At 45.5% G+C, this 24,502-nt stretch overlaps 2 protein-coding genes across 6 annotated transcripts in view; one reads left to right on the forward strand and one right to left on the reverse strand.

The window, feature by feature from the left end:
• EXOC7 (exocyst complex component 7) overlaps nt 1–10,972 on the forward strand; it is a 40,127-nt gene extending 29,155 nt beyond the window's left edge. For 2 of the 4 annotated variants that reach the window (XM_068100569.2, XM_068100570.2), the window contains 8 exons: nt 89–127; nt 495–557; nt 855–975; nt 1,197–1,292; nt 2,098–2,161; nt 6,416–6,457; nt 9,470–9,603; nt 9,716–10,972. In XM_068100569.2, the coding sequence (XP_067956670.1) occupies nt 89–127; nt 495–557; nt 855–975; nt 1,197–1,292; nt 2,098–2,161; nt 6,416–6,457; nt 9,470–9,603; nt 9,716–9,818 (662 nt within the window). In that variant the 3' untranslated portion in view covers nt 9,819–10,972. The remainder of the gene's footprint in view (nt 1–88; nt 128–494; nt 558–854; nt 976–1,196; nt 1,293–2,097; nt 2,162–6,415; nt 6,458–9,469; nt 9,604–9,715) is intronic. The other 2 variants (XM_068100571.2, XM_068100572.2) reach the window with 1 other exon arrangement.
• Nucleotides 10,036–24,502, reverse strand: part of ATM (ATM serine/threonine kinase) — a 224,399-nt gene continuing 209,932 nt past the window's right edge. For both annotated transcript variants that reach the window (XM_078767645.1, XM_078767644.1), the window contains exons 55-64: nt 16,846–16,925; nt 16,592–16,732; nt 16,129–16,245; nt 15,303–15,452; nt 14,888–15,053; nt 14,033–14,119; nt 12,124–12,238; nt 11,159–11,222; nt 10,790–10,929; nt 10,036–10,649 (exon numbers count right to left, since the gene is read on the reverse strand). In XM_078767645.1, the coding sequence (XP_078623771.1) occupies nt 10,466–10,649; nt 10,790–10,929; nt 11,159–11,222; nt 12,124–12,238; nt 14,033–14,119; nt 14,888–15,053; nt 15,303–15,452; nt 16,129–16,245; nt 16,592–16,732; nt 16,846–16,925 (1,244 nt within the window). In that variant the 3' untranslated portion in view covers nt 10,036–10,465. The remainder of the gene's footprint in view (nt 10,650–10,789; nt 10,930–11,158; nt 11,223–12,123; nt 12,239–14,032; nt 14,120–14,887; nt 15,054–15,302; nt 15,453–16,128; nt 16,246–16,591; nt 16,733–16,845; nt 16,926–24,502) is intronic.

Raw genomic sequence — 24,502 nt, forward strand, 5'->3', positions numbered from 1 at the left:
GATGTTGGAAACGGATCGTCCGAATGGTGCAAAGTGGAACGACAATGCGTCCGGCTGTTGTTTGCCCACCCCCGTTTCCTTTGGGCAGTTTTAGGCTGTACGTTTAATATCCCTCTGGACCCTCGAGGTAAGTACGCACAAGCTGCCCATTTGCATGAGGCCTGCAGAGCTCCACACATGCTGAACCGCATGCTGCACAGTGTCATGTGCACGATATGTCTCCTAACATTAGAGACTCGTCGATTTAGCATAACAGAGGGCATCGCTGTCCTGTACAAGACCCTTACCACACTGTGCTGTACCTGTATCATACCATGCTTTACTACTGTATCTGTGCCACATTGTAACTCCTGGAATGGTGCTTGTGCCATGCTGTACCTTTCCTGTCGTTTGACGTTCTATGGCTGTGATCTTGTACCGTAACCAAACCACGCCGTGCTCTACTATACTGTATTGGTACCATCTAACATAGTGTGCAAATCTGTCATTTGTAGATAGTTCCAGTTCTGGCGGATGCAGCCTGGAATTCAGTCGCAAGCTACTCAGCAGCTACGTGTGTACGTATGTAGCTGACCGCAACCACGAATCATCAACACCTGAAGTTCTGTGATAAGGTAGTGCTGTAAAACATCCTAGTTTTGCACATCTTTCATTGCCATCACCAAAAAACCCATGATTATGCGTGTCAAAATGGCATTGGAAAACACAGTTTGGCCTTGAATTTGAAAAGGCAACATGACCCACATCCCCCAAAACTAGAAACGGTGTGTGGTACATGGGAGTGCTATTGTGGAGAGCGAGTGGTGAGATTGTTCTTGTGCGTGTCGGATCACACTCTGAATTTCTTTGTGCAGCCAAGGTGCTGGGAAATCTCCAGCTGAACCTGCTAAGCAAAGCAAAGGTGTATGAAGATCCTGGTCTCAGAGCTGTGTTTCTCATCAACAACTACAATTACACCCTGAAAGCTCATCAGAGGTATGCTGCGGGCATGAACCGCAGTGGAAAAGTGGAACGTCTCTCTATCCATGTCCACCTGCAGTTCATTGCATTTGATACTCTCCCCTCCTACCACGTGCAGACATGTCCTTTGGAAGTCTCAAAATGATTTCATTGATGTTTGAAAAAGATTTATAACAAAAATGTTAGATTCTGGGGGTTTTTTTAATCGAGGAAATCTGATGGTGGTGATATTTCAGATCTGAGCTGCTGCAACTCGTCGAACTGACTCAGCCAAACCTGGAGAGGACGTACGAGGAACTGATCGACGTGCAACTTGCTTTTTACCGGCACAGGTACAACCGGCACCATAGGTTTACAGCGCTTTATTTTCAGACATAATCAAATTCCACTTATTACATCAGTCCAGAGCCTTCTTCTTGTTATGTATGCAAAAAAACAAAATCCCAGCAGCCTTTGTTTTGTTTTTTTGGGGTTTTTTTTAAAACCACCTCTCCTCTGGTCTCACTCCATCTGTTCCCTCAGCCCAACTCCTCCAGGACACACGTGTTCTTCTCTTTACTTCCTCATGGCTAAACTCCAAAAATCCAAACTGAAACCAAACAAACCAAACAATGCTCGTACTTGCAGGTTACTGTGTTTCCTCCCCTCTTCCTTTTTTTTTTCTTCCTGTTTGACCATTCCCTCGCTTGTTATGACCAACTGCACTGTTCGTTATTTACCTTTTTGCTCCAGGTCATGTGGCCTCTCCACGAGTCCTAATCTTGCATAGTAAAAGGCATGGTAGAATGACCAATGATACATCATCCTTCTCTCCCAACCTTCTTTGCATTCTTCTCCATCTTCCTTCCTTGTTCCCATTTATTTTTCTCAATCGACTCTTACTTCCTCGTGTCTTGCACTTGTAACATGCAGACAACCTGTAATTGCCTTTCACTGTCACTAACCACAAGCTGCATAATGACGACTGGAAATTGAACTTTAAACATTATTCATACCGTTAGTCACAATGCTTTTATTTTATGATTCACTTCATGTTCTTCCTGCAATGGATTGGTGCACCGCTGGTTGCCTCAACCGGTTAGATATCTCCTGGATCAAGTTTCTGTAATAGACAATCTTTTCCTCTTGCATTTGCAGTTGGAACAAAGTGCTGGATCACATCTCCGACCGAAATATGCCGATGCTTCAGCCTGGAGGCAAGGTACGGCTTGTTGCGCTCACTCAGATGACAATGTGCTCGCAGTGACTAGACAAACACGTCGGTTTTTATTTTTTCTTTATCGTTCCATGCCAATTGGATAAGAGAGACAGACACTAGGTCAGAAGGTTCATATTGTTATGTTTTTGGGGTAGGGATGAAATACCTTAGTCAAGATAGAATCGTGGAGGTTTAGAATGCTCTGAGTGTCGCAAAGAAGAAGAATTCACCTCAATGTAAATTAAGTTAGGCCGACTGTCCGGGTAAGATCATATATGTGGCTCCATACGAGGGGTGGAGCTATGCTAATTAAGTAGGGCTTAAGGATAAACCCCAGTGTGCAATTGCCCTGTGATTTGTCCCGGGAAGGCCACATTGGGTCTTACCTGATCGGGAACACACGCAGGGGTTATCCGATCCATCACCAATGTGATGGGAAGGCCATGCCTTGACCTTCATCATTGGGCGTCAAGCACGGCCATGAGGCCCCGCCCGGAAGATGACGATTGGTCGTGGCCATCAACTGAAGTGGTGGGGCGTGGGGATTGGTTAGTGTGACGTCATCGTAGAAGATTCGAGAGTAAAGGAAAAGAGACACGGTCGCACCATCTTGCTCTCTCTCTCATGGTCCTGACATTCATTGGAGGTGGTCGCCTTTCCCTTCTGGTCCTGGCTTTGATAGTGGACGATCGCATTTTATATCGCTCTCCCTGTGCCTTCGACGGAGGCGGCTGTACTTTGAGCAGTGCGCACTGGCGAGGCGAGTGTTCGGATCCCGAGGGATCCTGACGATCGGACGAGGAAGGATTTTGGCCGCTGCTCCACGGATCGTAGGCTACTATGGGTGAGACTGCATGCCATCTTGTGCGCTTACTGTGCGGTGACTCCAATTCGACGACAACCAGGTTTGCGAGGGCGGTTTGGGGACGCCAGGCTGAGTATCGGCCAATGCACCACACAAACACATTTTCTTTTATTTGTCCTCTCTTGTCGTGTCTCTGTGTCTGTGTGGAGGGTCCCTCAGTTAGAATTTAGTTTTACCTCACCATTTATTTCGTTTTTTTTTGTATACTGAATCGAGGCTCGTGAAAGAGCTAACATTTACTTCACAAACAAATCAACCAGACAAACAAAATATATAAAAAGCGGGAGCGGAAAACAAGATGGGGAGAGAAGGTGAAGCACACAAACACAACATTTGAGAGCAGGGAGATGTGTGGAAGGGAGAGGGCCTGGGGGGAGGAGGCATGGGAAGGGGGGGGGGAGGTGGAGGGAGAAGTATAAAACACAAGGACACCAATGACTTCCAGGACAGAAGTTGGCATTTCAAAAAAGTGGAATTGGGGTGAAATTAGCGGGGGTAGAAAAGATCAAGGTTTTGGATGGGGGAAGATAAGAGATGGTGGTGAACAGCTGTTTTAAAGACCTGGAGGGTGGAGTGGGATTGAAGAGAGTGAGGGAGTTTGTTCCAGAGGCGGGAGAAAAGAGGAATGAAGGAGTGAAGGTGAGCAGAGAGTCTTGATTTTGGCAGTTTGACCATAAGAGGGTTGCAGGCAGATCTTGTGCGACCTGTAGGAATATTTGCGGGACAGAGCCCAGAGAGAGCTGGGGGGGCAAGGCCAGAGAGGAGTCGGTAGAAGATGGAAAGACCACCAACCTGCCTGCGGTGAGTGAGTGAGAGGCCCTTGGAGTTAGCTTCATCGCGGGAGATTCCAATGATTCTGAATGCTTTGGTTTCAACAGCGTGAAGACGAGCTAGGTGTGAGGCAGGAGCACCAGCCCAGAGGGGAGAGCAGTATTCCATTGAGCTGCGGATGAAAGCCTTGTATGTGGTGAGGAGCTCAGGTGTGCCAAGGAAGGACTTGTATGTATTACTTGTTTGTATTACTCTTGCATTTATTTTCACTAGGGCATGCCCGTACTATATATATATATCTAAAATTATATCCCCCCCCTCTATTTACATGAAATGGTTTGGTCCATTCGCAAAGCCAAAGCGAACGGCTTGCGAGTACGGTGACAACCCCCCCCCCCCTCTATTTACATGAAATGGTTTGGTCCATTCGCAAAGCCAAAGCGAACGGCTTGCGAGTACGGTGACAATCCCCCCCTCTATTTACATGAAATGGTTTGGTCCAAAGCGAACGGCTTGCGGAGTTTGGTAAAGAAATCGCCATAGCTCGGTAACTACTTCTCCGATTAATATGAAACCTTGAAAAGGCACATCCTCAGGTCCCCAGCAATATACCTGGCAAGTTTCAAGTATATCGGACCCGTGGTTGTCGAGAAACAGCGGTCACAGACAAACAAACACACAGACACACAGACACACACACACACAGAGATTACTGGAATTATAGATAGATGAAATCATTATTTGTCGAATCTTACTTTTCTGGTATTGTGGATTTTGCTGCCCCATCTATGTCTGTGAGGATCGGATAACCCCTGCGTGTGTTCCCGATCAGTCAAGACCTAGAACCTTCCCACGAGTGTCACTACCGCCAAGTTGGGTATTCGCCTCGGAGGTAAAGCTCGTTTTGGCCATTCGTCCTCTTGGGGTCTTAACCCCCGGGACACGACAATATTAAAGGTGATTCATACTTTGGAACTACCTATACCATTGTGTATTGGAAAGTCTCGGCAGAGGACTTGCAATGTACAGTGATGAAGAAAAGCAAGGGTTTACATAGCTTGGTGAGGCAGGTCGCACACAAATGTAATGTCACATGACATATGACTACTCAGCCACCCATTTTGAATCTTCATGAATGTGAGATCAGACAAAGCTGAGAAAAGGTTCCACAAACAGCAGATGGAGTTGATAATGGATAGTTTGAGGGAAATTTCCGGTTAAAGTAAGAAGAGGTACCAACTGTGTCGTTATTTCATTAAATTGAAGCTAATGGAAGAGCCGGTGGCAGGAAATGCACTTCCTGCTAGGAAAATAATGAATAAGGCAATTATAGACACCAGGAAGTAAATTTATCGTGGGCCGGTTGAGTTGTGCTCGGTTGGAAAGTGTCGGAACCAGTCTTTGCAGTGAGCTGCGAACTTCAAAGAAACAAAGTAAAGCAATGCAGGACATCAGAAATGCACTTCAAAACATTGAACTCCATCAGATATTGTGTGGTTGCTAATTCTAGTACAAAACTAGTGGCATGCATTGGTGGTACATGAGAATACAAACATAATGAAATGTTTGGAGTAATCTGCCATGAAGGATCACAAGGTGCTGACATTTTGGGCTTTACCCTTCACCAGAGCAAAAAAATTAACGTGTGTGTGTGTTGTTACATAGGAGGGATGTTAAGTACTAGTTGGGATGTTAAGTCAACACATGGGTGAAACTCCTTCCCTATAGCACGGAACTCCGTATTTTTGTAACAACCCATACGGCGGTTTCTGTATTTTCGCCATCAGAAAAGCATGTCTTGATTTTTGGGAATTTAGGTACTATTCCGATATGCTGATTCGTTTCTTAACAGTGTAGATTTGTGTCGAAGTTATCCGGGCACAAAATCTTGCAAGCGCGTTACCGTTATCACATGTCCGCCAGGCAGGGGAACGTCTGTCTATGTCGGTAAATATGGAAATAGCATCCATTGGTGGAGTTTCGCATCACCGTTCCGTCCTATGAATTTCATGGGAAATGCTGAAGTGCCATCTTTACATTAGACAAAGCAAAGACGGGATTCTGCTGCACACAAATACAAAACCCGACAAAATCTTAACAAGGAACTTTAATTCAGGAGGAGGTGGTTAGGATTGTTAAATTCACCTGTGTCTTTTTAGAGAACATTACCAATTTATCCTCCCCTGTGGATTTATCATTCACCCGAGGTGGCATACATGGGTCCCGGAGACCCAGCATGATTTTTGTTGTGCTATAACTTTTTATGGAAATGTTTATTTGCACGACATTCCAGGTTTGCTCCGAAAAGGTGGTGATCATCCTTCAGTTTTTAATGTGATTCTTCACCATTGAGAGATGCAACCAAAATGGACATACAACATATGTCAAAAGGTTGTGGCCGAGTTGTGATAAAACTTGGTGGACGAGTTGGATAAGTGACAAGAACAAGGCGATTCAATTTTAGTTCAGATCCGAATCCAGATACGGCCTATCGGTGGGATACAAAACATACTAATCAGCGCTCTACCAAGTGCCATTCTAGTTGTAAATATGATGATTTTTCAAGTTCCGGTTGTCTTTGATCATCAGCTGACTGTTTATTCATTTTGTTTGAGCTGCAGCTGAAAGACAAGGAGCGACAACTCATCAAGGAGAGATTTAAGGTAAAGGATCGCGTTGTTCTTTCCACCGATTATAATTAACCTGTTCTTGGCCTTGGTTAAAAAATAAAAAAAGCTTAATATACGTGTGTTGAGATTTGTATATTGTTGTGCTTTTGAAAGCATAACTATATCAAAGGAAGTTTGTATCATAGAAAGTTCCATCATTACGTCTGCTGAAGGTGGATGGATGTTGTTTTCACCCATATCTGTTTGTCTGTCTGTGAGCAGGATATCTCAAAAAGTTATGGACGGATTCGGACAAAACTTGGTGGACAGGTTGGGTGTGTCACAAGGATGAATCTATTAGATTTTGGTGAAGAGCCGAATCCAGAACCGAAATTTGTATGCGAATCTTCACCATTTTCCAGAATGCAAGGGAACAGAATTCTGAAGGAGAAGAATCTGAAATGCTATCTATGAAATGTATGAAATGAAATCTGAAATGAATGAGAAGAAATAATCTGAATCTGAAATGAAATCTGAAATGAGAAGAATGAGAATTCTGAATCAGAAGCAGAATGCAAGGGATGCTGTGAAGAGAAACAGGTTGAGATGGTTTGGTCATGTGTTGAGGAAGGATGAAAGTGACTGGTTGAGAAGTGATGGAAGTGAATGTAGAAGGAAGTAGAGGACCAGGAAGATCGAGAAATACTTGGCTAAAGGTGGTGGAAGAAGAAATTCGGGCAAAGGGGGTTAACAAGGAGAGATGCAGAAAATAGGGCAAGATGGAGAAAATTGTCATGGGGACCGCAAGGCTAACCCCCGCTCTAGCAGGGAAAATGGCCTTAAAATGCATGTTGTTGTTGGTGTTGTTGTTGTATTCTTCACCATTGAGAAAAAAAAAAAAAAAACCACCTTTGGAGGCCATTTTTCCCCGCAAGCGGGGGTTGGCCTTTTTCGGGAACCGTGGTTGTTGTTGTTTTTCGGTCCCCTTTTTGAAGCAATGTTTTACGGCCGGATGCCCTTCCTGACGCCAACCCTTTTTGCCGCCTTTAACGACAAGCAGGGAATTACCAGTGAACTGGTACTCAATTTGCCGACCTCGGAAGGATGACAGGCTGAGTCAACCCCCCTGGCGTTAATTCAGCGATTGACCGGGATTCGAACCCAGGATCCTAGGATCCTAAGCCGGCACCCTAGCCGCTAGCCCAACACCAGGGATCTAATCCGATCTAACACCGATTATGACAAAACTAGGTGGATGAGATGGTTATATGTCAAGAACAAGCCGATTAGATTTTGGTTCATGTCTGGATCCCAGGATCCTAGGATCACCATTGAGAGATGGGGCCAAAACGATATACAGTAGAGCATGTTATTTCAAAAAGGTTGTGGACCGATTATGACAAAACTAGGTGGATGAGATGGTTATATGTCAAGAACAAGCCGATTAGATTTTGGTTCATGTCTGGATCCCAGGATCCTAGGATCACCATTGAGAGATGGGGCCAAAACGATATACAGTAGAGCATGTTATTTCAAAAAGGTTGTGGACCGATTATGACAAAACTAGGTGGATGAGATGGTTATATGTCAAGAACAAGCCGATTAGATTTTGGTTCATGTCTGGATCCAGATCTGGCCTATCAGTGGGATGCAAAACATAAACTTTTGAGCCTGGCGGATGTATGCGCTCTGCCAAGTGCCCTTCTAGTTGCCATTGAAATCCCTTTACGAGTCACTTTGTTTGCACATGGTCATCGAGGTATGCCATAAGCTGTGACGTCACATAGTCGGAGCTGAAGTAGTGCTGACCTGATACGCACAATGTGGGTTATGTGAATGAAAAGGTGAATGCTGCAGAGCATGGAATCGTTAGGTGAGGATGCGATCGTTGGTAGTCTTCACTTGGCAATGTCTTTGTGGATTTTGAAATTGATGGCATTGAACCCCGGGGTAGCGAAGCGAGATGACAGAGGTGCCTGGCACACACACGGTGGTGAAATACAGCTTTGAGCTGGTCCTACGCTGAGGGGATTACTGCATGCAAATCCCAACCGATTATTCTTGGGTGCCCAATACAATTGTGCAAATTTCTGACCAATGGGACATCATGGCCAGAATCCCAGGTATTTGTCAAGCAAACCTAAAAACGTATGATAAAGATCTTCCAAGAAAAATTCGTGTTTCAAAAAGTATATATATATATATATATTGTTCAGAAGTGGATCACTGACTCACGTGGAATCGAGGGGGTGTCCATTGTGCATAAAGCTCTCGTGCTTATTCTGGGAGACATGGCTGGAGGTGCCAACAGTCTCCGGGAAATTGTGGCCTTCCAATGCAATCCATTCATGCTGTTCCTCCTTCCTACTCGATTGCCATCGCTGCAAGCACGCATTGAATGCTCCAGCAAGGACTGTGGCGAGACGGTAATGCACATACTGGGAAGACACGAGGGAAAATGAACCACTCAATTGACCTCACTTAGGATTATGCCACCAGAAAGAGGTGGTCGCCAGCGGCTGATTAAAAAAAATAAAACAGTGATTACTCTTTGGGCGCTTCACTTGATCGTTTTTGTGCTTGTGCCCTGGTTATCGCTGGTGTTGTGTATTTTGTGCTCAAGTATTTGAAACCGTCTCACACCGCCTCCGTGAGGAAACGTCAAGCACAGACTTTGTGTTCTTTCCTACCTTGTCACATGGCTCAGTTTTACCTTCAGCTATGAATTATAGTTTGTCCATTTGGGATAAGGAGGATCATGACTGGAGGAACACTCGTCGATGAGCTTTTGTGCCAAACGCTCTGTATCGTAAAGCCATAGTTTGAAATTAAGGCTGACCTAGGCCCCTCAGAAGAGGAATCAAATGCAGGAGTAAAGCAGAATGCAAGGTTCAAAGAATCTGTGACGTTCTTTAGATGCCTTGCAAGAGATAGGCTTCTGGATCGGCTATGAATAAGCTACGATGCACCATTTCTCTTGACAAAGTGAAAGATAAGAGATTGCCTCCCTAAAAGGCTCCATGTTCTTTGCACACACCTCCCAGCAAGTGTTTTTGCTGCTGGCAGGGTTTCAATGATGGATTGGAGGAGGTGTGCCGTAGCCAGAAGACCTGGGCTGTGCCAGATCAGGAACTGCGCACTCGCCTTCGGCAGGAGGTCAAACGCCTCGTCTTGAGCAGCTATCGCATCTTCTCTGAAAGGTACTATACGCACACATTTACTCCACCTTCACCTGCTCAACTGCTTTTGTGCACACCCTTCCTCAATCTTCTCCAATACATATAATATTATTTTTCTCTTTCTGTACTGTAGATACGGAGATCTGCCTTTTTCCAAGACCCCAGCCAAGTACTTAAAATACAATATCGACGATGTCACCACCATGATGGAACACCTGTTCGATACATCTGCCTAACCTGCCTGCCAATGTTATGTTAGACCAGTGCAAGCTGCCATTTCCTTGTATTTTGACCTTTCCTGTGTTAGATATAACTGGTTGTTGAAGCGTTACGAGCAGGAAGAATCTTTTCATCCCACCTTGAAATGCCTGCGGCCTAGATTTCAATGGCCGAGAGCAGGCTCGTGTTACTCTTGTGATGCGTACGCCCTGTAACAAAGACGACAAATTGCCATCACGTATTTCACTATTTTATTGCAAAATATAAACAGAACTGGGTCCGAAAGGTTGCAGCTTGTGTCTGTATTAAAGCGCAGAAGCAACATTTCAAACTACTGCACTAAAAATAGCAGTCTACTAGAACTGTAATCAAATGTGCAAATCTGCTTCGCTTGTGCCACTGGCACGTCAACTCGTCATGAGGATGAGGCACATTGCGAGGATAAGGTGAATTCATGCAGGTAGACAGGGGTAGATATTGGGTGAGGAACTACTTGTGTATGGCTCGTGAAGTTTAATTTGATAAAAATACAACTTGTTGGCAGTGCAAGGGTTAATAACATTGACGTGATGCTTCAAATAACAGGGATCGTTGATGTTTTGCTCACACTAAACGTGCCCGTCAGCGTGACCAAAAGTTGACTCAATCACATCCCAATAAGAGGTCAAACCCACGGTTTCCACCCTGGGAAGAGGCAGCTGAGGTTGTTGATATCTTGAGCCTGCTGGATGAGTAGGTTGATCTGGCCAGACACAGAAAGCGCGGAACCGCTCTCCACACCGCGCAATTTCTCTCCTAGCCGCAGTAGCACCCGCTCTGCCACCTGGTTTACCCGTTTAGAATCCGACCTGGAGATGCACGTTGGGTGATGGTGGTGAGAAAAGCTCCAATATCTTAAAGCACGACTTTTGACATCCACATCATCCAATGAGAGCGGTTCAAAGCGTGAAAAGCTATTGCACGACAACACTACAATTTGGATACAGACCTTTTCTGTTCAGGCTGTTGTAGGTCTCTTAGTTTTGGATCTGTCATTTGCATGTCTGGGTCTTCATCCACCCGGCCCTGCAGCGTCAAGGCTTTAAGGGGAGTCATAGTCCATTCGTATAGAGGGTCATAAAGGAGGACCTGTGTGTGAGAGTAAAGAAGATATTAAACAATTTTTAATGTCTCCAGAGTGCTGTGGTATTCCTGATATTAGAATTTTAATTTTAAAAAAATTCCTCAACATGTTTAACGAGCATCTCACTGCTTTGCAACAAAACGTTGTCCACATGACAGGAACACGACGAGGTAACCAGTTACCAGTGGGATGCATCCCAAATTACCAGTGGGATGGTTATTGGGAAGCACACACCTCAACGATGGTAATGAGAGCCTCCTGGTTATTTCTCATCACTTGTAAGGTCTTCTCACAGCACCTACACACAAAGGCACGTCCTCTTGTTTATTCATTTTCAGTGATGCAAGGCCATCGATAGGAGCTTGCCCATATTCAGTATTAAATGAGGACAAAGACATTGGTACACTGTACTAGAAGGGCACTCGGAAGAGCGCACACCTCCGCCAGGCTGAACAGTTTATGTTTTGTATCCCACTGATAGGTCGGATCTGGATTCGGACCTGAACCAAAATCTAATTGGCTTGTTCTTGTCACCAAACCAACTCTTCCACCTAATTTAGTCATAACTCGACCCATAACTTTTTAAAATATCATGTTATACATCACTTTTCGCCTGATCTCTCAATGGTGAAGAATCACTTCAAAATTAAATAATTCTCGTATCTGAATCCATATTCAGATCTTCATCAAAATTGAATCGAATCGTCCATGTCACACACCCAAGCTCCCCACCAAGTTTCGTCCAAATCCGTCCACAACGTTTTGAGATATCCTGCTATGTATAGTTTTTGGCCTGATCTCCCAATGGTGAAGAATCACTTAAAAAATTCTAGTAGCCGGATCCGAATCCGGATCTTCACCAAAATTGAATAATTTCTTCCTTATCACATACGCTATATCTGCCAAATTTCATCCGAATCTGTCCACACAACTTTCCGTCCGAATCTGGAAACAGGGGTGAAACATAACTTCCATCCACCTGCGGTGCGGAGGTAACAATGAAGAAATCAACACAGTATATGGGATTTCAATTGGCAAGCCTAGCATCATGAACTAGGTACTGAGATGGGAGCGCTAAACATGCCAACCCAAAATATAGACTATTCATCGAACTATATACCTACAGGACTGATGATGATGACAAAAATAAACCAGGTACAGATGAAGTGAATTGTGATGACACGTTAACAGGTGCTGACCTACGAAACACCCCTTCCACACCGGTGATTCCCATTCCATCCACTAGGTCTCGAGTCAGCCGGAACGGCACAGTCTCTGGAGTAGGAAGGATCCTGCCTTGTTCGAATGCGACACCTGGCCATGCAGCCATACAAAACACGTGAGCGTTTCATTCGTTCGATTAAATACCGAGGCATTTGTGTTGTTTGGGACCAGCCCTTCATCATCAGGTTAATAAACTCGCCTGATGGGATGCCGCTTTGAGCAGATGCCCGCAGATTAAATGTATGGTGATGTGGCATAATGTACATTACACAAACAGTCGTGGATAAACAAGCACACAAGTGACGTCATGCTTCACAACCAATCGCTGACTAAACATATCTGCCTCGACAACACGCTGACGAGATGTTTCTAAACCGAATTGCATTTGGTGCGTAATGTAAGTCGTTTGTTTTTCTGTCATGGTGTCAAGTGAAATTAATTAGTCAAAATGAAGCATTGAATTAGTAACATCAATGACGGAGAGACAAAAGATATCCCTTTTTTCAAAAGGGTTCGCAGCCAAAGATATGGTACCGAGAAACTGTGGGATGAGGGAGCGGGAGACGTGATTGGTATGGTTGAACGAGAACGAAAGATATGGTTGAACCCTGGTGTTGGGCTAGTGGCTAGGGTGTCGGCTTAGGATCCTAGGATCCTGGGTTCGAATCCCGGTCGATCGCTGAATTAACGCCAGGGGGGTTGACTCAGCCTGTCATCCTTCCGAGGTCGGCTAATTGAGTACCAGTTCACTGGTAATTCCCTGTTTGTCGTTAAAGGCGGCAAAAAGGGTTGGCGTCAGGAAGGGCATCCGGCCGTAAAACATTGCTTCAAAAAGGGGACCAAAAAACAACAACAACCACGGTTCCCGAAAAAGGCCAACCCCCGCTTTGCGGGGAAAAATGGCCTCTAAATGTGGTTATTTTTTTTATTATATAATGACGGAGAGACAAAAGATATCCCTTTTTTCAAAAGGGTTCGCAGCCAAAGATATGGTATCGAGAAACTGTGGGATGAGGGAGCGGGAGACGTGATTGGTTGGAAGCATCAGAGAAAAGGGCTCAAAACTGTGCCGAGGTTCACTTCCTGGTCAGGCGGATAACTGTTCGACTCCCTCGCATAGAATTCCCAGATTTTCAAAAATTCGACTTTTGTTTCATCTCAATGTGCAAATTGAAGTTTTTAGTTATCAAATTCAGTTATTAAAGTTGAGGTTTATGTGACAAGTGAAGGTCATCATCATTTTGTGTGCAGCCTGTGGCTCCTGGTTTGCATCACTGGGTGCGTGGGACACGGCACACACAGGATCACCCTTGATGTGATAAACCAGGATGACAGTTTATAACTGGTCCGACATTCAAACCTGGGCTAGGCATCGTAGAGGTGGTACCTCGAGGCCAACTCTAGAGCCTCTAGGCCCTCTCAAGGCTAGGCACCTTTAGGCCAACCTGTCAGTCCACAAGTGAAGGTTAAATACACGAGTCTCTCATGCCACACATTCTGTGACCACCAACAAAGACCTTGGAACAACCTGTTCTCTCATGGCTAAGACTAATACATCCGAGCCTTCTCCGCCAGGTCTACGTGTGATGAACGGCTGTTTCACCAAGACCGATCCCTTACCAAGGTCGATGTGCACCAGTTCTGCACCAATACCGATCCCTTACCAAGGTCTATGTACACCAGTTCCGCACCAAGACCTATCCCTTACCAAGATCTATGTGCACCAGTTTCACACCAAGACTGATCCCTTACCAAGGTATATGTGCACCAGTCCCGCACCAAGACCGATCCCTTACCAAGGTCTATGTGCACCAGTCCCGCACCAAGACCGATCCCTTACCAAGGTCTATGTGCACCAGTCCCGCACCAAGACCGATCCCTTACCAAGGTCTATGTGCACCAGCTCCGCAGTGCTCTCGTGCACAAGGATATTATTCACGTGTCGGTCCCCCAGGCCCAACATATACGCCACTGTGGAACAAAACAAAGTTCAGGTTATTATTTTAAAGTTAAAATGGTTGCTACCCAAAGTGTAGAAGGAGTTACTGTGCATATTGAACAACAAATAATGTGATATTTTCCAATAACCCAAGTAATGTCACATTTTACTGATATCAACATCATGACCTGGTTAGACAACCAAAAACAAAATTTTGGATCAATCGACATATGTACAAAAGTGCGATTTGATTATTTCCTTCTTCCCTTCTTTTTCTCCTCTATTCCACCTCCCGACAATCCCTGGTGTTGGGCTAGCGGCTAGGGTGCCGGCTTAGGATCCTAGGATCCTGGGTTCGAATCTCGGTCGATCGCCGAATTAATGCCAGGGGGGTTGACTCAGCTTGTCATCCTTCCGAGGTCGGCTAATTGAGTACCAGTTCACTGGTAATTCCCTGTTTGTCGTTGAAGGCGGCAAAAAGGGTTGGCGTCAGGAAGGGCATCCGGCCGTAAAACATTGCTTCAAAAAGGGGACCAAAAAACAACAACTACCACGGTCCCCGAAAAGGCCAACCCCCGCTTTGCGGGGAAAAATGGCCTCTAAACGGTGGTTTTATTCCACCTCCCGACCATAGAAATTTTCCTCTATCCCTCTCCCTCATAGGTATGTAATATGCATGTGGACCCTATGTGAGGTTGATAACTAACAACTCAAGAGTTTCAGGCAAGGTGACCATTCATTGATTAGACACATGGTGCCTCTCATCTCGATCCTCTGTATCCACTTGCTGGAGGTGGTACCTATAGATGAGGTGGCAGTGCTGCGAGTGTAGGCGAGGCGCCGTTCAAACCAGGCGCACGGTTCAGGGAAACGCTCCAGAAAAAAGTGGCGGAACACAGGCCGGAAGTGCTGGAGAACTTTAGAGTACGTCGCCTGTCGACACTCAACTGATTTACCCTGGACCTCCTGAAAAAGCACGCAGAGTCGTACCACTGCATACACAGGCACTTGCACAGCTTAGCACACATTACTATGATATAGATATATATATATATATATATATATATATATATATATATATATATATATATATATATATATATACACACACACAGCTCGATGTACAGTCCAGCATGTGAAGAGGGATATAGAAGAACAACCATTTGCTAATGTTACCGCAGCTGGGGTGGAAGATAGTTTGTGGATCATGCTTACGTTCATGGTTTTACGGCACTTCTGGTCAGTCCAGTCGGACGGTCGGTATCGTGTGTGGGCATTCTTTGTGCCTTCAACCAGGTATGCTCCCAAGGGAAGAGTCCCTTCACACCACTCGAGCAACCCGGATTGTCTGGTCAAAGGCACCACCTTTAGGAGGGAGTGGTGGGTGGTGATAAAAAGGTAAGCTGCCGATTGTTCAGCCCTGGCTGCTGCTACAGCTTGGCGACATCTACACCTGATGTTACTACATCTTTAATTCCTTAAGTAAAATCGTCCTTTTGGAAAGATCATAAACATTTGCAGAGTTGATTAGGGCATCTGTCCCTATATATTTGATCCTGAGAGATATAACTGGATACCCACTCAGTAATAACAACAATATCCATTCCTTCACACCACGAGGTGCATTGGCTAAGTTCATTGGCAGTTTCATTGGCTAAGGAGTACAATCCTGGATGGGTCGTCACTCCATCGCAAGATATTCGAATGACGTATTACCCCAGTAAGCTGGTACTCATTTTGCCGACTTCGGAAGGATGGCAAACTGAGTTAACCCACCTGGTGTTATTTCAACGGCATGATAGGGGCTCGAACTCAAGACCCTAAGATCTTAAGCCAGTCACCTCAACCATTAAGCCAACATCAGGCATAGACCCAACTCAGTACCACCACCTTAAGCATCTCCCACAGACAGTCTTTATCAGGGATGATGATAAAGAAATACTGAAACTGCAAAAACCATAACTTTCAATCTTCAGCTCAATGATGACATATGCCATTTTTAGGTTTTCTGATTGGGATTTCTCAAACATCTTCACCTCACCTTATATGTACGGATTTTCAGGCGCCGTTGTTGTGCCTCTCTATCAGTGCTTAACAGCCCGTTGCACAAATGGAAAACTTGTTGCATCACCGCATCTTGTCGAAGATCATCATTACCCTGCAGAACACGCTCAAAGACTTCACAAACTTTTCAACAACAAACCAAAAGGTACAGGTTTCATGTAACGCTTGTGAACAAATGTCATATTATCACTTGGGGGACAGCAGGAGTTTACCACAATAAAAACAGGCTTCCACCACTTACTGCAATACAAGGTAGAGAATTCCTTTTTTGAAGCACAAGTTGGTGCAGGCCAAATAATCAACAATATTGCAATTAGCTTTGACTTTATATGAAGAATGCTAAGATCCAACACAATCAATTGGCGAGTTAAAGTTGATCGAAAATTTATTACTTGTGCTCGATAACTAGTTTCACCACAAAACTGCCAAGGCAACCACACCTTAACCAGCTGCTTATACTTTTGCCCGTCTGAGCCAAAGCAAACCACGATTTTTGGCAGGTTGATGCCGCCGATGAGATGAAAGCTGTCCATGAAACCGAGAACAGTCACCACATGCGGGTATTCTCCTGATGGGTCCACCTGAGTTGAAGAAGAGTAAACAAGGCTGTTTTGTCGGACCTCCATTATTTCCTTAATAAAAAAACAATGCAAGCAAATAAACTGAAGTTGGGCATTGCAGGTGTTTGTCGGACCTCTATCGTTTTGGTTGGAATGGCCATCTTCTGGAGGTTCTTTACTCGTGTGATTAGATGACCTGAAATCTTTATATTGTCTGCAACGAAATATCATTTATCAAGATGAAATAAAACTCTATTTACAAACATAGCAGTTTTTTTGTTTTTTTTGTATACAGAATTGAGGCTCGTGAAAGAGCTAACATTTATCACAAAAAAAAATAAATCAAACAGACAAACAAAATATATAAAAAGAGGAGGGGTGCCAATGTCTCAATGCCAATATCATCAAAAAAGGAAAACACCAAACTATATGAAGATATATACGTATATGTGACTGGCTCTGGCAAAAGCAGACACTTGGAGGCATTTCTCTTAGCGAGAAAATATGACCACAGAGACCAAATTGAGATTTTTATATGGATAGAAAGAGGTAACTTCTCCAGATTATTATCTTCTTTTTTTTATATTTTTATCAAAACATTTTTCCAAGAAACAACAGAAAAGTTGTGAAATTCGACGAAGAATCCAAAATGTCACCGCGTAAGTGATGAGGTTCCTGGGTTCGAGTCCCGGCTTGTCAGAATTTTTTCGCACGAGCCCCGTGCAGAAATTTACTTCCTGTTTATTATATATATATATATATATATATGTGTGTGTGTGTGTGTGTGTGTATATGTATATGTATATAACGATATATATATATACTCAACATCACAAGAAACTTATCAAATCTTTAGAAGGACACTCATTGAAATCCTCCAAGCAAAAATGAAAAACATTTGAACATAGAGGTAAAGTTCAGCTATCTTTACTAAACACATGTCAAGTTCAGCTATCTTTACTAAACACATGTCAATAAACAAGAGGTTACCTCAATCACAAAAACCCAAAAAGCATGAACATCACAAGGGGTGGTGCAACAAAAGTCACAGCACTGCAATACAAAGGCACGCACCTGAATACAGTCAAAACAAAATGACACAGGAATGGACACAACACTCCTAACAGTCAAGGACAGAATGACAGCAGCCCTCAATATCGTGTGTGTCCTCCCTGAGCTGTGATGCAGGCTGTACACCTTCTGGCACGTGCTCTGTACCTGGCGTCTGATGCGGTCCTGGGGAAATCTGTCCTACTCCTGCAAGCCTTGAATGAGCATTTGCCGATTGATAGCCGTTGATCTCCTCGATGCAAGACGTCGACCAAGCTCATCCCATAAAAGCTCAATGGGGTTGAGGTCAGGGGAATAAGGCATCCAAGGCATCACTTCAACACCCTGTTCCTGGAGGAAGTTGGTGGTCAGGCGAGCAGCATGGGTCGAGCATTGTCCTGTGGAAAACTGCAATGTCAGGATGAGCCTGGAGAAATAGCAGCAGATGAGGTCTCAAAACTTCATTGACATAACGCTGACGAGTGAGATTGCCTTCGATGACGACCAGAGGTGTCCTGAAACGGGTGGAAATGCCGACCCACACCATCACACTGGGTTCTCCCCAACGACTGATCTGGCGAATACAGCATGATGCATACCTTTCCCCACCTCTGCGCCATACTCGTTGATGCCCATCAGCAGCATGGAGGCAAAATCTGGACTCATCACTGAAGAAGACTGCACTCCACTGTTGCTGTGTCCAGCAGCGATGCTGCAGACACCATCTTAGTCTGTTCTGTCGATGCACTGCGTTCAACACTGGACCTCTGCAAGGACGTCTTGCCACCATGCCCCGACTTCTCAAGCCCCTCCGCACAGTAGAGACACTGATGCGGTTGTTGTGGAGACCTTTTGTCACTGCAGCTGTTTGCGTCGCAGGGCGGAAACGATCACGAAGATGCTGCAGCACAATCCAGCGGTCTTGGTTTGGGGTGGATACCCGTGGTCTTCCTCTCCGTGGACCATCATTCACAGTTCCAGTTTCACCGTAACGCCGAGCCAGGTTTGAAATTGCAGGCTGTGAGCAACCAGGGCGTTGGGTAATTTTTCGCTGAATTACACCATCCTCAAGCATCCCAATTGCCCTTAAACATTGTTCAGATGTCAGGCGTGGCATCTGAATTTTCTTGTTGTTTACCCTGTCAGGAGCCTCTAGAGTGACTATAGACAGCAGTAAATGAATGGCTAACCACGAGAACTGAAGGATTTCATGATGAGGGTCATCTATCTATAATTCCACTAATCTCTGTGTGTGTGTTTGTATGTTTGTATGTTTGTTTGTGACCGCTGTTTCTCGACAACCACGGGTCCGATATACTTTAAACTTGCCAGGTATATTGCTGGGGACCCGAGGATGTGCCTTTTCAAGGTTTCATATTAATCGGACAAGTAGTTACCGAGCTATGGCGATTTAGCCATTCGCCGTTCGCTTTGGCGTTGCGAATGGACCAAACCATTTCATGTAAATAGAGGGGGGGGGGGGGGGTTCTGTGGTCGTTGCGAATGGACCAAACCATTTCATGTAAATAGAGGGGGGGGATTGTCACCGTACTCGCAAGCCGTTCGCCTTGGCGTTGCGAATGGACCAAAACATTTCATGGACCAAACCATTTCATGTAAATAGAGGGGGGGGGATTGTCACCGTACTCGCACCCACGTACCCACGTACCCACGTACGGGCATTGCACCCACGTACGGGCATGCCCTAGTTATTTAAAAGGAAAGATCCCCACACAGAACCACTCAAGCATGCCATTGTTGAGCAACCAGGTGATTGAAGTGAAGAGTCCCGTTACATAAATCAGCCATTACAATTGAAGAAACGTGTTTGTAAAGCTGCACATTTCAAAAAATGAAAGTGATAAGTTTATTTTGATGTTCAGTTTATATATATATTGTTGTGGAAATGAGAATTGTGTTTTTTTATTGTTGTAAAAAATATCACCCTCCTTCCTCCAGTTGTTGTGTATAAAGGTCAAAGGGCGTCCCTTAGTTAGGTCATATACAATCACGTTAGCCAATCATAGATTTCCTCCTTGTTGGTAGTTATTTCCTTATTCTGTGTATTTGGTTAAGGCTTTGTCTTCCATTAATTAATACTCCATTGCACCGAATTCAAATAGATAGATCCCCTTTTTCAAATTCCCCCAAAGCCTTTATTGCCAACTGCATTTATTACCAACTGCATTTGCCTCCATTGAGCACGCGGTCGGCTCGGAGAAGAAAGGCGTGTCTCCACCTCGTCGTAGAGGGGAGGAGTGAGCCAGCCCTTGCCGACCAACCCAGAACGAGGGGTTTGGCTTTGAGAGGGCGTGGGGAGAACCGTCGAGTAGGTTCGCGAAGGTTGAAGGGCGTGGCCTATATAACCCGCACCACGACGCCCCCATGAGAGACGCGCGCAAGAGAAAGGAGACGATATATGAGACGCGCAGGAGAAGAGACGATATAAGAGACGCGCGCAAGAGAGAGGAGATGATATACGAGACGCGCGCAAGAAAGAGGAGACGATATACGAGACGCGCGCAAGAAAGAGGAGACGATATACGAGACGCGCGCAAGAGAGAGGAGACGATATGCGAGACGCGCAGGAGAAGAGACGATATACGTGCCGCGCAAGAGGAGAGAGAGAGAGAGAGAGTCCACCACCATCAGCTTGGAGTCCACCACCACCAGCTTTGAGACAACGCAGTTTCGACCCGCTGCGACGCGGGAGCCGGATTGCGGTGGCATCGGTGGCCGTCGAGGTCCCGCCCGACGTCCCGTGCGGGATCAAGCTCCAGCTCCGGTTCCCGTTGGACCTTCCTCTCCTTCCACCGAATCGTTCCTGCCTTCATTTCCCCATTCGTGTGAGTTTGATTGTCGTCCGTTTTGTGTGTCTCGTCCTGGGTATAATTAAGACTGGAGGTAAGCTAGCGTTGCACTGTGTCTCCTTGATTCCTTCTGTCTTTATTTTATTATCTTTCCTTCTTCCTTGGTTATTTTGGTCCTGTAAATAGTAGGAATAAATATAGTAGCATTTTCAAACCTTTTTGCCTTCGTCTTCCTCTTCTTCACATCCGTGTCGTCTTTGTGATTTCTCCATTGGGCACCTGTGGCACGATTTGGCCAACGTTTATGAATCGGGTTAGTCTTGGTAATAGTTCGTGCCGCGGTTGCTAAACACCGCTCGGCAATCAATTAACATCTGTCCGCGGTACGAACGGGGCTGTGCACCGGCCTTTCCGGAGGTCGCGGTACGGCGTCAGGGACCACGTCGGTCAGCAATAAACAAGGGGGTCTAATCCCCCCTCAAAGGGGAACCATAGGCCGATGTTGGGTTCCGTAACAATATATATATATATATATATATATATATATATATATATATATATATATATATATATATATATATATATATATATAGAAATATAATATATATATATATATATCACCCTCACGGTTAGAGTTAGGGTTAGGGTCCCTGGTCAGGTCGAAGCGATGAAGAAAAGGACACGTTCTGGTGTGTGATAGAGAAGCTGATGGAAAACGTGAAAGATGAGGAAGTTGTTGTGGTAGGAGGAGACCTAAATGGACATGTGGGAAGGAGTATGGATGGTTTTGACGGAGTTAATGGGGGTTACGGATATGGTGTGAGAAATGGAGAAGGTGAAAGGATTTTGGAGTTTGCTGATGGAGCTGATTTGTTGATTTGTAATACTCAGTTCCAGAAAGAGGATAATAAGCTTGTTACATACACGTCAGGTGGGTCGACGACAACCGTTGACTACCTGATGGTGCGTAGGCGAGATAGGGGGCACCTCCGGGACACAAAGGTGATCCCGGGGGAGGAGGCTGTTTCACAGCACCACTTGGTTGTCTGCGACGTAAGGGTGAAAGGTGCGAGGAGAGCTCGGCGGGTGAAGTACCAACCGAGAATGAAGGTGTGGAGGTTGAAAGAGCTGACAGTAAGGGAGGCATTAAAAGAGAGGCTGAGTAGGGTCGAGGATGATGTGGTTGAGCTTGAAAGTGGTTGGATGTCAATGAAAGCTTGTCTGTTGGGAGCCGTTGGTGAGGTATGTGGATGGACAAAAGGACCACCGAGGCACTCGGAAACATGGTGGTGGGATGATGAAGTTGGAAAGAGGATTGATGAGAGGAGGAAGAAGTTCAAGGAGTGGCAGAAGGCGAAGGGTACGGGAGCAGAAACAGCAGAGCATGAAAGTTATAAGGCAGCCAGGAGGGCTGCAAAGAAAGAGGTAGCAAAGGCGCAGGAGGCATGTAGGAAAATGTTCGGAGAACGCTTGGATTCGGAAGAGGGTCAGAAAGCAGTATTCAGGATTGCAAAGCAGATAGCGAAAGAGAGGTGTGATGTGATGGGGGTGAGTTGCTTGAAGGATGAAGTGGGACAAATCGTTGTCGACCCAGATGGAATTAAAGGAAGATGGAAAAGATATATGGAAATGCTGTTGAATACAGAGAATGAATGGGATGGCAACATAGAGAGTAACCCTGTTTTAGGACCGGCAGAGAAGATAACTGAGAAGGAAGTTGAGGAAGCGATAAAAGCAATGAAGGGTAGAAAAGCGGGAGGGCCGACGGGAGTTGTGGGAGATATGTTGAAGGCAGCAGGAAGTTGGGGTGTGAAGAGAATGACAGAGATCTGTAATCTGGTGGTGAAAGAAGGCCGCATTCCAGTGGGTTGGGAACTGAGTACCCTCATCCCTCTATACAAGGGGAAAGGTGACCCTCTGGAGTGTGGCTCGTACCGAGCGATAAAGTTATTGGAGCATGGAATGAAGGTATTGGAAAGGGTGTTGGAGAGGAGGATAAGGAAGAAAGTGAAGATCGACGAAATGCAGTTTGGATTCATGCCAGGAAGAGGAACGACAGACGCGCTTTTCATTGTGAGGCAGTTGCAGGAGAAGTACATGGAGAAGAGGAAGAAGTTGTTTCTTGGGTTTGTTGATCTGGAGAAAGCATTCGATAGGGTACCACGCAAAGTATTGACATGGGCATTGAGGAAGTTAGGAGTGGAGGAATGGTTGATCAGAGTAGTGATGGCAATGTACAAAAGAGCGCGCACAGCTGTAAGGACGAAGGACGGGAACAGTGGTGAGTTTGAGGTGAAGGTGGGAGTGCATCAGGGGTCGGTACTAAGTCCACTACTATTTGTAGCTGTGATGGAGGTGCTGGCTCAGAACGTAAAGGAGGGTTTACCGTGGGAGTTGTTGTATGCAGATGATCTGGTGTTGATTGCGGAAAGTATGGATGGACTGAAGGAAAAGATGAACACGTGGAAGGAATGTATGGAGACAAAAGGTCTGAAGGTGAATATCGGAAAGACGAAGGTGATGGCAAGTGGTAAAGCATGTGGTGAGGTGGAAAGAACTGGGAAGTGGCCCTGTGCTGTGTGTAGGAAGGGTGTCGGAGTGAACTCCATTCAATGTACAATGTGCGCTGAGTGGGTTAATCAAAAATGTAGTGGTCTGAGAGGGTCATCAACCAGTGTGGCAGCTACATTCAAATGTAAGGTGTGCACAGAGGGAGCTGCAGATGGAGGAAATGTTGAGTTGGATCTTGGAGACGGCATGAAGCTGGAAGGTGTGAAAACATTTTGCTACCTCGGAGACATGCTGAATGGAGAAGGTGGATCAGACTCGGCAACGGTTGCTAGAGTGAGATGTGCATGGAAGAAGTTTCGGGAACTGGGTGGCGTGCTGATGATGAGGGGAGTGTCGTTGAAGCTGAAGGGAAAGGTGTATGCTGCATGTGTGAGAAGTGTTATGATTTATGGGAGCGAGACATGGGTAATAAACGTAGAGCAGCAACGAAGGTTGGAAAGGGTGGAAATGCGAATGGCTCGGTGGATGTGTGGAGTATCGTTGAGAGAGAGGAAGACAAATGATGAATTGCGAAAGATGATGGGAATAGAGCCTGTGATTGATGCTGTGAAGAGGAACAGGTTGAGATGGTTTGGTCATGTGTTGAGGAAGGATGAAAGTGACTGGTTGAGAAGAGTGATGGAAATGAATGTAGAAGGAAGCAGAGGGCGGGGAAGACCGAAAAAGACTTGGCTAAAGATGGTGGAAGAAGAAATACGGGCAAGGGGGTTAACAAGGGGAGATGCAGAAAATAGGGCAAAATGGAGAAGATTGTCATGGGGACCGCAAGGCTAACCCCCGCTCTAGCAGGGAAAATGGCCTTTAAAATGCATGTTGTTGTTGTTGTTGTATCACCCTCAACAATCACCAATAAACTCCAAGACATTAAGAACTCCGCTGCCCGTCTACTCACCCATTCCCGGACCCGTGACCACATCACCCCCGTCCTTTACAAGCTTCACTGGCTCCCCATCTCCCAGAGAATCCAGTACAAAATCCTCCTCTTGACCTACAAAGCCCTCCATAACCTGGCCCCATCCTACCTGGCTGACCTCCTCTCCAGACACACTCCCAACCGCAACCTCCGCTCTGCTGGTACCAACCTCCTGACCTCCCCCATCCGGACCAAATTCAGATCCTGGGGGGACAGGGCCTTCTCCTTCGCTGCTCCCACCCTCTGGAACTCACTACCTCACACCATCAGAGACTCCTCCTCACTCACCACATTCAAAACATCACTCAAGACCCACCTGTTCAACACTGCATTCAACATTTAACCCACAGCATTTAACCCCTGACTATCACTTCTCCTTCTCCCTCCTTTTTGCTTTGAATATTTCCCTATTGATTCTTGTTTTTCTTATTCTTAGAGCTTGTTATA

This window comes from Myxine glutinosa, chromosome 13 (assembly GCF_964187855.1).
Source record: "Myxine glutinosa chromosome 13, kmMyxGlut1.1, whole genome shotgun sequence".
In the NCBI taxonomy this organism is placed as follows: Eukaryota; Metazoa; Chordata; class Myxini; order Myxiniformes; family Myxinidae; genus Myxine; species Myxine glutinosa.